At 37.3% G+C, this 13335-nt stretch overlaps 1 protein-coding gene across 2 annotated transcripts in view; it reads right to left on the bottom strand.

Annotated features, from left to right (window-relative positions):
- Nucleotides 1-13335, bottom strand: part of IPO7 (importin 7) — a 50795-nt gene that overhangs the window by 20748 nt on the left and 16712 nt on the right. For both annotated transcript variants that reach the window (XM_060767093.2, XM_060767090.2), the window contains exons 2-11: nt 10751-10832; nt 7995-8148; nt 7475-7633; nt 5821-5977; nt 4764-4853; nt 4225-4319; nt 4041-4125; nt 3023-3157; nt 1905-2004; nt 587-663 (exon numbers count right to left, since the gene is read on the bottom strand). In XM_060767093.2, coding sequence (XP_060623076.1) covers nt 587-663; nt 1905-2004; nt 3023-3157; nt 4041-4125; nt 4225-4319; nt 4764-4853; nt 5821-5977; nt 7475-7633; nt 7995-8148; nt 10751-10832 — 1134 coding nt within the window. The remainder of the gene's footprint in view (nt 1-586; nt 664-1904; nt 2005-3022; nt 3158-4040; nt 4126-4224; nt 4320-4763; nt 4854-5820; nt 5978-7474; nt 7634-7994; nt 8149-10750; nt 10833-13335) is intronic.

Raw genomic sequence — 13335 nt, 5'->3', positions numbered from 1 at the left:
TACAAGCATCAAACATAGATATGAATATCACTTATCTATATAAGTGATATAGATAATGCAGCCCATATGTTTCAGTTGTGTATTGACAAGGACTAGGTCAAGGGATAGGGAGGTGGCCTGACAGCACTGTGTAGAGTTCAAAGACTGCCGCCTGAATCACACCAGACCCATCTCCAATGTATGGGGCAGAGTATTCAGATGGTAGTACAATGAGAGCTGCCGTCGTGTATTTGAACAATGGTGACCCATGGGCTATGAGGAAAGCAAAGGCAACCCTCTCCTCTCACCAAGAAAACCCCATGCCAGCTTTATTTCAGTGTCACCTTGTGTCAGAAATAAGTTGAAGGCATACCATACAGAAAGGATGCACTAGTGCAAACAGTGTTTTATGCTACTGCCAGGGAAACACCAAAAGCAACTTTGTCAATGCAACCCCAAACCCTGAAATCTGAGCTAGAACATTTCTTTTAATCGTTCATTCATTCCCAGTAACAACAATTTTCCAGCTCACACACGATGGTCTGCACAACACACCAGAGGGAAGGACTATAGCCTTTGGAATGAAAGCAATCATTAAAAAACATACCTCTTTCCTTTTGCCACATGCTATAAACAATAATGTTTGTGCAGCAGTTGTTGGGGAAATGAAGTCTTCAAAGACATCTGTTAAAAACAAAATCATCTAAATGTTGTCTTTTGAAACATAAACAAAAAGCAAATTCAAACATCAATGCTGCTACAATCCCCATCCATCAGAAATGTCTAGTTTGAACTTGCATTAAGTATTTAGAGCACACTATAGCTTTACACAAATCTAGAAATGCAGACATTTCAAGCTACCTTCTCCTTCTTTGCAGATACCAGGGATTAAACCTGGGACCTTCTGCTTGCAGAACATGTTCTTTATCTCTGAGGTTTAGTTCCTCCCTACTGCTATTATGCTGAAGGAGCAGTGCTGATCTCTTACATTCGAATCCTCTAGAAAGCATTAGATACATCTGCATATTCCTCAGTGGTATGCATATTTATTTAAACGAATCCCATTGGGCTGAGTGGGCTACACTGCACGGAAATATGTATAACATGAGAACCTGGATTTATCAATTGCCTTGCGGTAAAATATCTTTTTCTCAGGCAAATTTCCTAAAATAATATTGAGTCCACAAGGAATGCAACATCCGTGTGGCTTTTTCAGCATAGAAGAGAGAATTTTTAATGGGCTGAAAGATCCGTGAGATTTCAAGCAGTATGTATTTGCCCTGATCAGTTTTTATGCACAGCCTGGATGATGAGCAGATTTTAGAATACATTATTGTGGGAGTTGGAAGTCCAAAACACTTGGAGGGCCGAAGTTTGCCCATGACTTTTCTATACTAAATGTATCCTTATATAAGGAGAAAGGAGAAAACCTACCCAGTAGGCAAGGCAGGATAATAAACAAGTGTCAGGAGAAGGAAATGAGTCAACTGGAATAATTGAAAAGAATGTGGACACCTACCTAGGCGAATGGCACAAAGGGATTAACCCTGTGTTCATTAATAAGGTGGATTGCTCTTCCGTGCCATCCCAAAAATGACTATTACCACCCACACAGGATTTGCAAGCTGCTATCAGACATTTCGGTTCCAAAAAACAAAAATCCTTAGTCTCCATTTTGAGAGAAGATGAGAATATGACAATCGGGGGTGGAGGCGGGTCTTGGCTCTGCATGTAACCCACATTTCTCTGGTTTTGTTTCATAAGCACAAAGAACAACCTTATGTTCTTCTTGCTTTGTAAAGGATGCCACAGTAAATGCTTATGAGACAACACTTTCAGGACCAACAGGATTCAATGCATTGAGCAGGTTGAAAATTTTCTCATATTTCCTTGTTAAGATTTCTATGCAAATTTATAATACTTACCAAACTTCATACGTATATATTCATAAGGATCTTCCTGCCAAAGCTCTTCATCGGCATCTGTGTAGCACATCAATGGGAAGATAACATCTTGGATAATTCCCTGCAAGTAATAAGGAAATGTATTTATTCCTTCACAGTTTACAACTTTTATAAGGCTGCTCTACAAAAGGCTGAGTGTTCTCTACCACAGAAAACTTCTCCACCATAAAACAAATATTTTTAAAAGTTAAAAACAAAAAAGTTTATATATTTCAAACATATAATGGAAAGTGGCAAAAATAAAATGGAAAGCAGCCCAAGTTTAAAGCTTGAATTTTGTTGTATATCTTTCAGAAAGTTTCAGAACATCATAAAAGGAGCAAACTGTGTATACTTGGTGAGAACTCATGGTTTACATGACACCAAAGTACACAGTTAATTTATTTTGAACTCTAAGGAAAAAAATATATAAAAATCGAAGGTTTGGTAGGAAAGAAAACATGCAAGGTGCCCCAAATTTTCAAAAATGCATATGTATCTCTAGAACTAAAAAAACCCAACAAAAACCTTGAGGTAAAATACTTTTTTGGTGGGCAACTTCAGGGGGCCGAGGGGCCACATTCAGAACTTGAAAGGCCACACCTCACACTGTGGGCTTTTGCCTCATGAAGAAGCATGGCTCTCCATTTTAAACCTAAAATACTGTTGTATGCCATTTGCCCCTTGTTGTCTTCGGCTCTTCCAGGACACTTAAGTCCAAGAAAGGCCTTTACTCTAATTGTTTGGAAAATGATTGATCCTAGGCCTGATACAGCCCTGGGGACAGAAAATCTTGTGCACTCTCCCAACACAAGTACTTTTGTAATGAAAAATAGGAAATTTTGGAGGAGTTGCTGAATAATCTTAGGGTTCTCAATAATGGCCTTAGTACTTGCATGTGTCAATTCTGTTCTGCAGCTAATTTTTTTTTTGCTCAGTTGTTTTCTTAAAATGCAAATTTAAGCAGGCTATCTATTAAAAGCTGTGGTTATATCTCACTGAAATATGCTATAACAGGGCTAGAAAATGTTTCTTAAGAACAGTAAGTCACAATTTAGTTATGCAAGAATCCTTTATCAAAAGAAGAAATAGGAACTCACTTGGATATGGGGTTTCAAATTCTTCCAAGTGACTGCATGAGACACACCCTGATTGATGTAGTTCAGTGTCTGCTGTAACACTCGAGGCGCCATGTACTGCTTTTCTTTATACTGATATAATACCTTCAATAAAACCTAAGAAAAGAAATTTTGATTAATTTTCCTAAGGATTCAAATTTTTCTAAGCATTTCTAGTGATTCATTCCCACCCCCCACCCCCCAGTGATTCAAGTACACAGCCCATAAGAATCTAAAATGAGGTGGCGGTTTTCTACATTGTACACTTAAAATCATAACAATAAAGTCCAAATGGGGAATACTTTCTGCTAGATGGGAAGATGTTTGGAAAGGTCGGTGCACTAGATTCCCTTTTCAGAGTGTGGCACCTGCACCAATCCAGGTATTCTTATGTAAGACAGCAGTAATCAACGTATTTTCAATGTACGGTACATTTACGTACTATGTATGCTATGGCTCTTCCTTTTGAAGACCCCTAGACTATGTTCACACAAACTATGTTGTTCCCAAAGGAAAGACTGCAGATCAATAGTTCTTCAAGACAGAAATCACATGACATTGGGAAAAAGACCTTTCCCAAACACTTGAGAGATGCTACCAGTCAGTGTTAACTAATGAGTTAAACAGATGAATGTTCTAATTTAATTAAGGCAGTTATATAGCTTAAGGTTACCCACAGCAGATTAAGGAAACCAAATGGCGGACGAGTACACACAGGGTTGAACTACCTGGAATGCAATGACCCAGAAGCCATCTGACTTGGATTCAACTTCTACATCATTATTAAAAGATCTCCTCATAACCCTGAAACAAACTCTGCTAAATATGAAGCCACAAGTAGTGCTTCTATCTTAGTGGCAAACAAGAAGAGGCTCTGACTAGCACATCATTTCAAATGGTGTCTAGCTGACTCAGTAATTTTCAGTCTAGTGGGGGAAGGAGAGGATTTCTTAACCCAAATGACTTCTCCATCGACCTTGTGATATGAAGAACTTCTTACCTGCTGAACACCAACAGCAAATGCCTTTAGGAAAACTTCAGCAAATTCGTTGTATTCCTTAGAAACATTTCCAGGGCTTCCATATCTATTATTGTTAGTGAAAAGTTGAAGATAATGCTATTTTATGCATGTAATAATGAAGGCTATATTTAATTTTTAAAATAATATTGGGAGAAGTCATTACCTTTCAAAAAGTCTAGCCAAGATATGCAATGCCCACTTCTTGCATTTCCACCATGGTAATTCAGGCCTATCATCTTCATCAACTTGCAGGGTTTCCTTTAAAGTCAACAGCAAATTATCAGCATAAGAATTCAACTTAATATTTTAGTTTCTGTGTCTTTCTCCTCAGAAAGTACTGTGCTCAGAAGAATGAGGATTATCACTTACATCATACAAGGATTTCGTAAGGAAACATAATTATACACCAAAGAAAAACATAACATAGGACTAAAACAAAAAGGTCTCTCTACAACTGAATTATTTATTTTATGTGTGGTCTCTGATTCAAAGACACTGTAATAAGAAAGAAATCCCAAGTGCTTTTTTTCTAGTCTCAGCACTGCAAGATTCATTGATAACAAGATACAATTACATATCAAGAAAACTTATCAGCCACATATAGTATAAGAAAATATATTAACCTCAAACATAATTTATGTGCATGTTTATGTTCCAGGTATAACCATGGAACAAATGAAAAGATATGGAACAAGTACTTACAGCTGGTACATCTCGGTCCACAACTGTCTTTAATATTTCTATCCATTCTGCTAGGTTTTGCTGATTGATCAACTCCAAGGGTAAGGTGTACTATTTTTATATAAAAGGAAAACAAATGAACAAAAAGCAAAGAATAAATATTATCTTAAATAGAAATCTTGCATATCTACAGTGTAAATCCAATTCTAGTTTCAACTAGAGCAAACCACTACATAGATATGGATTTATTTCAGCAACTGAGTCATTGTGTCTAACCCAGCTGAAATTAGAAATGGGATGTAAGTCAAAGTACATTCTCAAACTTTCCTTAAGAGTGCTCTTGACCTTTTTTTGCCATTATCAATCTTACAACTTTCTGCAGACATCATGGCAACATCTAGTTACAACATCTTGTATCTAGAATTATCCACAGTTGTATCTATAGTTACAGCATCAGTTCTGGGCATCTTGATCACTCCTATGTTGAAAGTACCTCAAAGAAATGTAAACCTATAAGTACAGTTTTAGGCCGAAAAACGCTGAATTTTTATTTCTATGAACTACCAAATCAATTTATTTTTGGACACTGTATTGCCTAGCCATGATCCTATCTTTACAGGCTACTGCCTCTTTTCCCCCTCTCCCCCCCCCCCTTGCCACAGTTCTTGATTATATTTTTAAAATTCAATATAATTATGAATAAATCACTTTCTTGAGTACTTATTATTAACATAACTGGTCCTTTGCATGCAATTTTGTGATGCAATCCATAATAATAAGTAAAGTGCATGGGCAAAAAAAGATCATACTTCGCTGGGGCCAAAAATATGAACATCTTTTAATTCAGGCCAACAACTCTAATTGCAAGTGAGAACTGCAAGAGCCTGCAGGGGGAAGGCATTATGGATAATTCAAAGCACTATTTCCTTGTAGGAATCAACTGAACATCCCACATGGTACAAAATACATTGAACACAAATAAATTCAAAAGGAGTCTGTCCAAACAATTCATTCTGTATCCAAACATCACACAATGATTTTACACAGCATTGTTCTAAAGAGGATAAATTGCTCTCACCTGAACAAGAGCATAGAAGATTTTGAAGATCTGTTTCTGGATAAGGACAGACTGATCCGATGAATCAGGGAGCAGCTGGATAAAGCGATCTTTCAGAACAGGCAAGAAATGTTGCATTGCTGCTATCAAAGGAGTGCGCTCCTCTGGTTTCTTATATCTTCAAAAGAAGATAAGACCCAATTTTAGAAAGAACTTAGGCATGACACTGATTTAAAATAAACAGACCGAAGCAGATAGTGTGACTTCAAAGGAAAAACAGCATGGAAAAAAGTACTAAAGTATCCACCATGCTTCTCTGGAGAAATACAGAAAAGATTTTAGTATCTAATTTGTATCTTAAAAAGAGCTCTACTGCTCACAATGTAGATCAAGCCATGATACAAGCAATCCTAGTGACCAGAAGAAGAGAGACAAGGGAGGAGAAAATCACTTAGTCTATGGACAGGATAGACGGGTGGGCAACTGCCTACCCCACCAGTTCTATCTGTGCCTCTGTCTTCATCTCAGTTCTTCCTGAAATTTCAACTAAAAGTGATATTGCATCACTTCCTGTTGCCATTTTAAGGAACTCAGATGAAAAGAGAGATGTTATGGCATTCTAGTGGATTTCTGTGTACTTTGGAGGCTTTCCACGTATTTTTCAAGGAACCCAGGAATCATAGTGATTTCAAAACCCACAAAAAGTGAGGTTCAGAAGTCACACACGAAACATAAGCTGCTCTTTGTTCACTTCTAGCATCAGAGCACTAGGATTCATGGGGGAAATGGGAGGAGATTCTATTGGTTTCTATTTAATATGATAACCAAGAAATCCAGGGAAAAAGATAACTGGAGGAGCACATCTGGAAGGCAAGCAGGATCCTAAAATGTTCAGAAGGCCTCTTTCAGAATAGACTTAAGCATAATTTAAAAAGAGAAGGCAACTTATCAGTCATGTAACCTTTTTAAAAATTAATTTACATCTAATCCTTCCTTCAAGGAGCTCACTGAATCCAGTGTTACATATTACAGGCCACTTTCTGTGCCTCCGACAAACTAAATTATTAAGTTATCCTTACACAGCACCCAACAAAACTTTTAAGGAAAATGTAAAAGACTGTGCACTGATGAGGGTGGTCTTAGATCTAGGAACTAGTATAGTTTTAATTCCAAGGCACTTTTTGAAAGGATGCTAGGATGATAAAACGGATCTTGATAGGAATATTCTTTGTACTGAAACGATTTTTAAAGAGAGAAAAATAAAGATAATTTCAAAAGCAGAAATGGAAAAGATGTATAAATAAAAACAATTAGCATCAATAAAATACAAATTGAATAAATATCAAAATTCAACAATAGGTTAAAAACCATAAATTATGGATCCACATCGATTAAAAGTGATCTGGAGCATCAATGTCTTTCACAGCAGTAAGGGACAGAATCTGGAATATATTTTGAGGATCTGAATTGCATAAGGTTCATGAAAAGAAGCATTTCTTGTTTGCCAATTTGATTTATTTTATCTGGGGACCCATAAGCAATCTGTGTCAGATCTTAGGGTATATTACATAAACACTTTTAAAACTATAGTTGTGTAATCCCCAAGTAAATCAACTGTCATACCTTCCTGCTGTCTCTCTTCAAGAAAATTAGTAAAAGATATACAGGAACTTACTCATAGTTCTTCACAAGTTGATAAAGACAGAGAAGGATCCCAAGCCAACACGCGCTATTATCAGATTGAAGATAAAATCCAATTTTCTCTACAACTGCAGTCCAACGATTGGGATAATCATGCTTGATAATGTGATGGATGCAAGTAGTAAGCTGTACTCTGAAACACAAGATACAGATAAACCAAGGTTGTTACACTATTTGAAGAGTTTTGGCAAGGGTGTTCTTCTCCCGAATAGCTAAGACTCATTAAAATGGGCTAGTGATGTAGAACTAAATACAGTGGGAAATTTTGCAAATACAAAGCAGTTGGTTCAGATAAGTTTGCTTGTTCAGCATGACAGAGAAACCATCTTTAATTTTACCTCCTAAGACATTATAAGTATGTAATGACCATGCCTTTACCCTTACTTATATACAGTAAATGTTTAAAATACCATAACAGAATCAGTGTTACCAGTTCTCAGCTTAGTGTAAAAAGGAATGGACTTAGAACAAATGAGATTGAACTTGGACTGTACCTAATCAACTCGGGAGAATGAATAATGGCTTCTACAATATTTTCACGAATACAGTGTCTATCTTCTTCTGGTATTGAGTAAGGTGGGATGTCCCCTGGAGTAGTTTCCCGGTCTGGCCAATACTGGGTTATCATATTCTTCAAGTAGATAACACCTGTCAAGGAAGAACTCAATATTAATATAGTTCAAACCGCTATATGCAACTCAGTGATACAGGCACAACTTTTTCTATGATAGTTCTTCCAAATTTAAACAGGAAGAACAATATCCAATAAAAAAATCCTGTTTTTTCTGCATTCTCTCTTTATAAAGCTTTAATTAACTAAGTTTTAAAGACTTTACAACACAAAAATACTGCATCAAAAAACAAAATGAGACATCTAATGATTGAAGACTAGCTTGAAGCAATAATATATCTCAGAAATCACGATTACACTATGACAGAGTCCATGTTATATTGTAGGTTGAGGTATTTATTCACATATGAAGCTCACTGGGAGTTTCTTATTTTTAAACCCATGCCACCCCACATAATTGTTTCAAGGCAAAATCTGGAAAGGTACTATGTACACATGAGCTCCTGGGAAGGGCAACATGTTTTAATTCATTAAGATTCAAACACAGAGCTTTATTTTATGCTATAGCTGTCACTGTGTTATAACTGGACACATAGAGAATCCCTTATGAAGGAACTACGCCAGTGTTTCTCAATCTTCCTAATGCTGCAACCCCTTAATACAGTTCCTCATGTTGTTGTGACCCCCAACCATAACATTATTTTCGTTGCTACTTCATAATTGTGATTTTGCTACTGTTATGAATCATAGTGTAAATATCCGATATGCATGATGTGTTTTCATTTACTGGACCAAATTTGGCACAAATACCCAACGTGACCAAATTTGAATACTGGTGGGGTTGGGGGAGGATTGATTTTGTCATTTGGGAGTTGTAGTTGCTGGGATTTATAGTTAACCTACATTCAAAGGGCATTCTGAGCTCCACCAATAATGGAATTGGGCCAGATTTGGCACACAGTGCTCCCATGACCAACAGAAATACTACAAGGGTTTGGTGGGCATTGACTTTGAGTTTTGGAGTTGTAGTTCACCTACATCCAGAGAATACTTTGGACTCAAACAATGATGAATCTGGGCCAAACTTGGCACAAATACTCAATATGTCTAAATGTGAATAGTAGTGGAGTTTGGGGAAAACAGACATTGACCTTTGGGAGTTGTAGTTGCTGGGATTTATAGTTCACCTACAATCAGAGAGCATTCTGAACACCACCAATGATACAATTGGGTCAAACTTCCCACACAGAACCCCCATGACTAACAGAAAATACTGTGTTTTCTGATGGTCTGTGGCAACCCCTGACACCCCCTCACGAACCCCCCCCCCAAGGTCCCGACCACTAGGCTGAGAAACAGTAGACTACTCAGAAGGAGAAAAAACACCTATGATTTTGTTCAGAACTTTCATCTAATTCTTTCTTCTGAATCAAGCTTGTATTGAACAAAAACTTATTGCAGCACATTTCAAGACTGAACTGTTCCAATATATACAGCAATGTTGAGTGGAGGCTAGTTCACTAAGCCTTCACATTTTTATGGAAATTATTTTAGCTCAGCTTATATCACAGAGGAACTACAGATCAGTATATCCCCTGTACACCTCAGCTGGCAAAGTCTAAGGCCTAAATCTAATTGCAGGTTGCAGTAGAGTAGAGCTTAGCAGCTAAAAATTAACTCTTAAATGGGAAATAATTGGTTGCTTACATGTAACTGTGGTTCTTTGTGTAGCTGGCTGTTAATTCTACAAACGGTTTATGTACAGTGTATCATACAGAACCTTTTAGTACTATTACATAAAAGTTTTGACAGTAGCTCCATCCACTACCAGCATGCCAAATTAAGCAAATTCCTCACTTAAATTCTAAATTGTATAGATGGAAAAAGTAGCAACCAAGGAACTAAGAAAAGATAGAACATGACAATGGGATGATGGGCAGAGCTGTGTGAGTTCAAAGATGACCACTCAAATAACCACGTTTAAGGGCAAACAACTTGTTATTCTCCTTCGTGGTCTTTGTGACTCACACAAATGGGAGACTAGCAAGCTAATAAACTATGAGGTAGTATCATGCCACACAAAATAAAAGCAATACCCACCCAAATGCTATCTTTGTAGGTGCACAGGGAAGGCAGGGCTATATTACACTTCAATTCTTAGCATTCCTCTAATGCACTGGTTCTCAATCTGTGGGTCCTCAGGTGTTTTGGCCTACAACTCCCAGAAATCCCAGCCAGTTTACCAGCTTTTGGGGTTTCTGGGAGTTGAAGCCAAAACATCTGGAGATCCACAGGTTGAGAACCACTGCTCTAATGGGTGTGCTGCAGAGAGCTGCAAACCAATGTTATCTGAAAGACTGAAATTTGCCGACCTCAGCCTAAATGTAATTGATAGTCACTACTATATCAGATTCACTGAATCAATCACTGAATGCCAAATTAACGGTTCAATGGATCTCTGGTTCAATGGATCTGCTAGAGCTGGGTTTAGCCATTCCTTGTAGGCTTGAAGTTTTCTTTTTCCATCACCCCAAAATTCTGAGGCTACAGTTTTTATTGAAAAGCATGCTCTTAAAAAGTTGATCATTTAGGTTTCACTCCTTCTGATTGTCTATCTACACATATTTAACACACTGCTGTTATATGCTATGATTACATATAATATAGAAGAACACTTGCCTGCTTGCCTCACTGGTAAATCCAGTTGCTCTGACATAGTGATTTGAAGAAGAGTTGAAACAAAGTTCACTGACTTGTGAGCCTGTAAAGAAAAGTAAACAAATGTCAGATGGAAAAATACTTAGAAACCACTGTAGATACAGCCTTGTAAAAATTCTAAGTGGTCTATGTTTTTGAGCTAAAGCCATACTTGAAATGTTGGAAGGCCTGATCTAAGAACTTGCAGTCCCCATGCATCTGGTTGTTCTTTTTACTCTATTTCTTTCACTTTTCCCACCTCTTTAATACCCCACCATGTAAGATTTTTCTTTGTCATCAGTTGAGATGCTTACCAGTTGACATTTGCAATGTTTGTATTTTTAAAAAGACAAGTGTCATCAGTAGTAAAATATATATATATATATTTACTCTTTCCTGGGTAATGGAACAAAGAAATAGAATCAAACCCAGAGTAAGTTACCCCTTCACCATTTACCTGTAATCATCAGGATGGATAGTGAACACACAAGTTTTTTTTTTCAAATTTTCAATGTAAGCTTCTGAAAAATCTTAATCAATATTATTCACTTTAAGAAGGAGATTGTGAGTAGTAATGCTGGTAGATCACTTAAGAGACATTATAAATATGTATAGGAGACATTATAAATATGAATAGGAGAAGGTGAGTCCAAAACATCATCACACCAAGATGTGTGTTGTTGTTCAATACGGGTTTCTCTGCTTTTCCCCAGAAAATTGAATAGCCACATGGTCTGCCTCCATGAGCCCTTCTGCCTGAACTCACAATGCTTTTCAATACATACTTAAGAACGTAGAATTATGCTGGATCAGACCAGTCACTCTAGTCCGACACACCATTCACGCAGAGACCTGTCAATTGCCCATGGTAAGCCAACAAGTAGGACACATCTTGCATTCCTCAACAATAGAAGAACAAGGGTATACCACCTCTGACTAGGAAGGTGATTGACAGAAGGAATTTCTATAATTTAACTGAGAATTCTGAACTGAGAGCCTCTGGACCCTGTTCCCCAAAGTCCTTCCACACAGCCCTATATCCCAAAATATCAAGGCAGAAACCCACTTCTGAGCAGATGTTGTAGGATTTTCTCCCTTGATATTCTGGGATATAGGGATGTGTGGAAGGGCCTATAGTTCAGAAAGATGGCACCATAGGTCTTCTTCTCCATAGCATGTTAGGAGATGGAACAGATGAGCCTGTCACTTTCCCTTTCCATTTCACAAACACAGATATTTTATTTCCCCTTTTCTACCTCTGATTAGAAACTTATGTTTGAGGAGAGTACCTCCAGCACTTTAATGAGTAGCACCTCTATAAGCTTTCTCAGATGACAGTCCACTTCAGATACAGGGATGTGAATTTTAAAAGTTGAAATAAAAAATAACAAGAGAAAGCAGACTTAATAAATATGGCTTCAACAATGGCCATCTGCAAATTAAATATTGGCAATAACACAAGCAACCTGAAATATTTTGATTAACTAGTGTAGTGTAAAAAAGCTTTATTACGATTCAAGCCAACTTGTGTATAATTACCCATGATTTGTGCAAAAGAATTCTTATCCAATGAAATTGTATTTCACATTATACAAAAGAAAATACGCTGTAACAATATTTCTTTCACCCAAGGGGGCAAAAAAACGATTTCCCCTGAAGATGCCAGCCACAGATGCACACAAAACGACAGGAGAAAATGCTGCTAGAACATGGCCATACAGCCCGGAAACCACAAAGCACTCCAAAACTATTTCTATTTTATAATAAGCATGGTTTAAGATTAACTACCATGAGTCATTCAGAAAAAAAAACATATTTTAGGGAGTTCAGAAATTCGTTTTCAGAAATCTGGGCTGACTATAAAATTAAAGGGTTACAGACTGTCAGTCCATAGTTTCACTGTAACCCAAAATATAGCTGCTGCCAAAAATATTGGTGTATTAGGCATCTTGAAATAAAGGTAGCAATCTAGTGGAGAAATGGGCAGCTCTCGGACTATGTTATAGCCCCAATACCCTAGAGTTCCTATGTCCCACAACACCTCTGATTTAAATTTTTATTTATTTACAGGCACCCAGAGCAGATTACAAATTGTTAATTACCAAAAATGGTTAAGAGCTTGAAATTTCCAGTAAGTATGCTTGCCCATTTTATTCTCCTCCCTTCTGTTCCTTGTTTGAGCACTAAATGGCCATAAATCAGAGGGAAGGAGTCTGAAAATGGGATGAAACTGAGCCAATTGTGCCATCCAGAGACTTTCTACTGTTATTGGCCATTTTTGGTTCTTTGACTTAAATGATTTGGTGGCGGGGAATCAGCAGCATGTGGGATAACATTTGAGGTGTGGTCTTCTGCAGCTTTTCTGTCACATAATGGTGAAAAGAACTTTGCTTATGGAGGAAACAGGTGTTTTACATACTCCGTTCATCACCTAAAATTCACCCCTCTCTTGGCTAAAGCAAAGACAAGAACATTTCTCTGTCCTTGTGTTCCTACTTTATGAGGGAGCAACTGCTTTCAATTAGTGCTATAAATAGATACAAATAATGGTTGAATTTGTTGTCAAA

The sequence above is a fragment of the Anolis sagrei genome, chromosome 1 (assembly GCF_037176765.1).
Source record: "Anolis sagrei isolate rAnoSag1 chromosome 1, rAnoSag1.mat, whole genome shotgun sequence".
Lineage (NCBI taxonomy): Eukaryota > Metazoa > Chordata > Lepidosauria > Squamata > Dactyloidae > Anolis > Anolis sagrei.
This window is presented reverse-complemented; position numbering and strand designations above follow the sequence as displayed.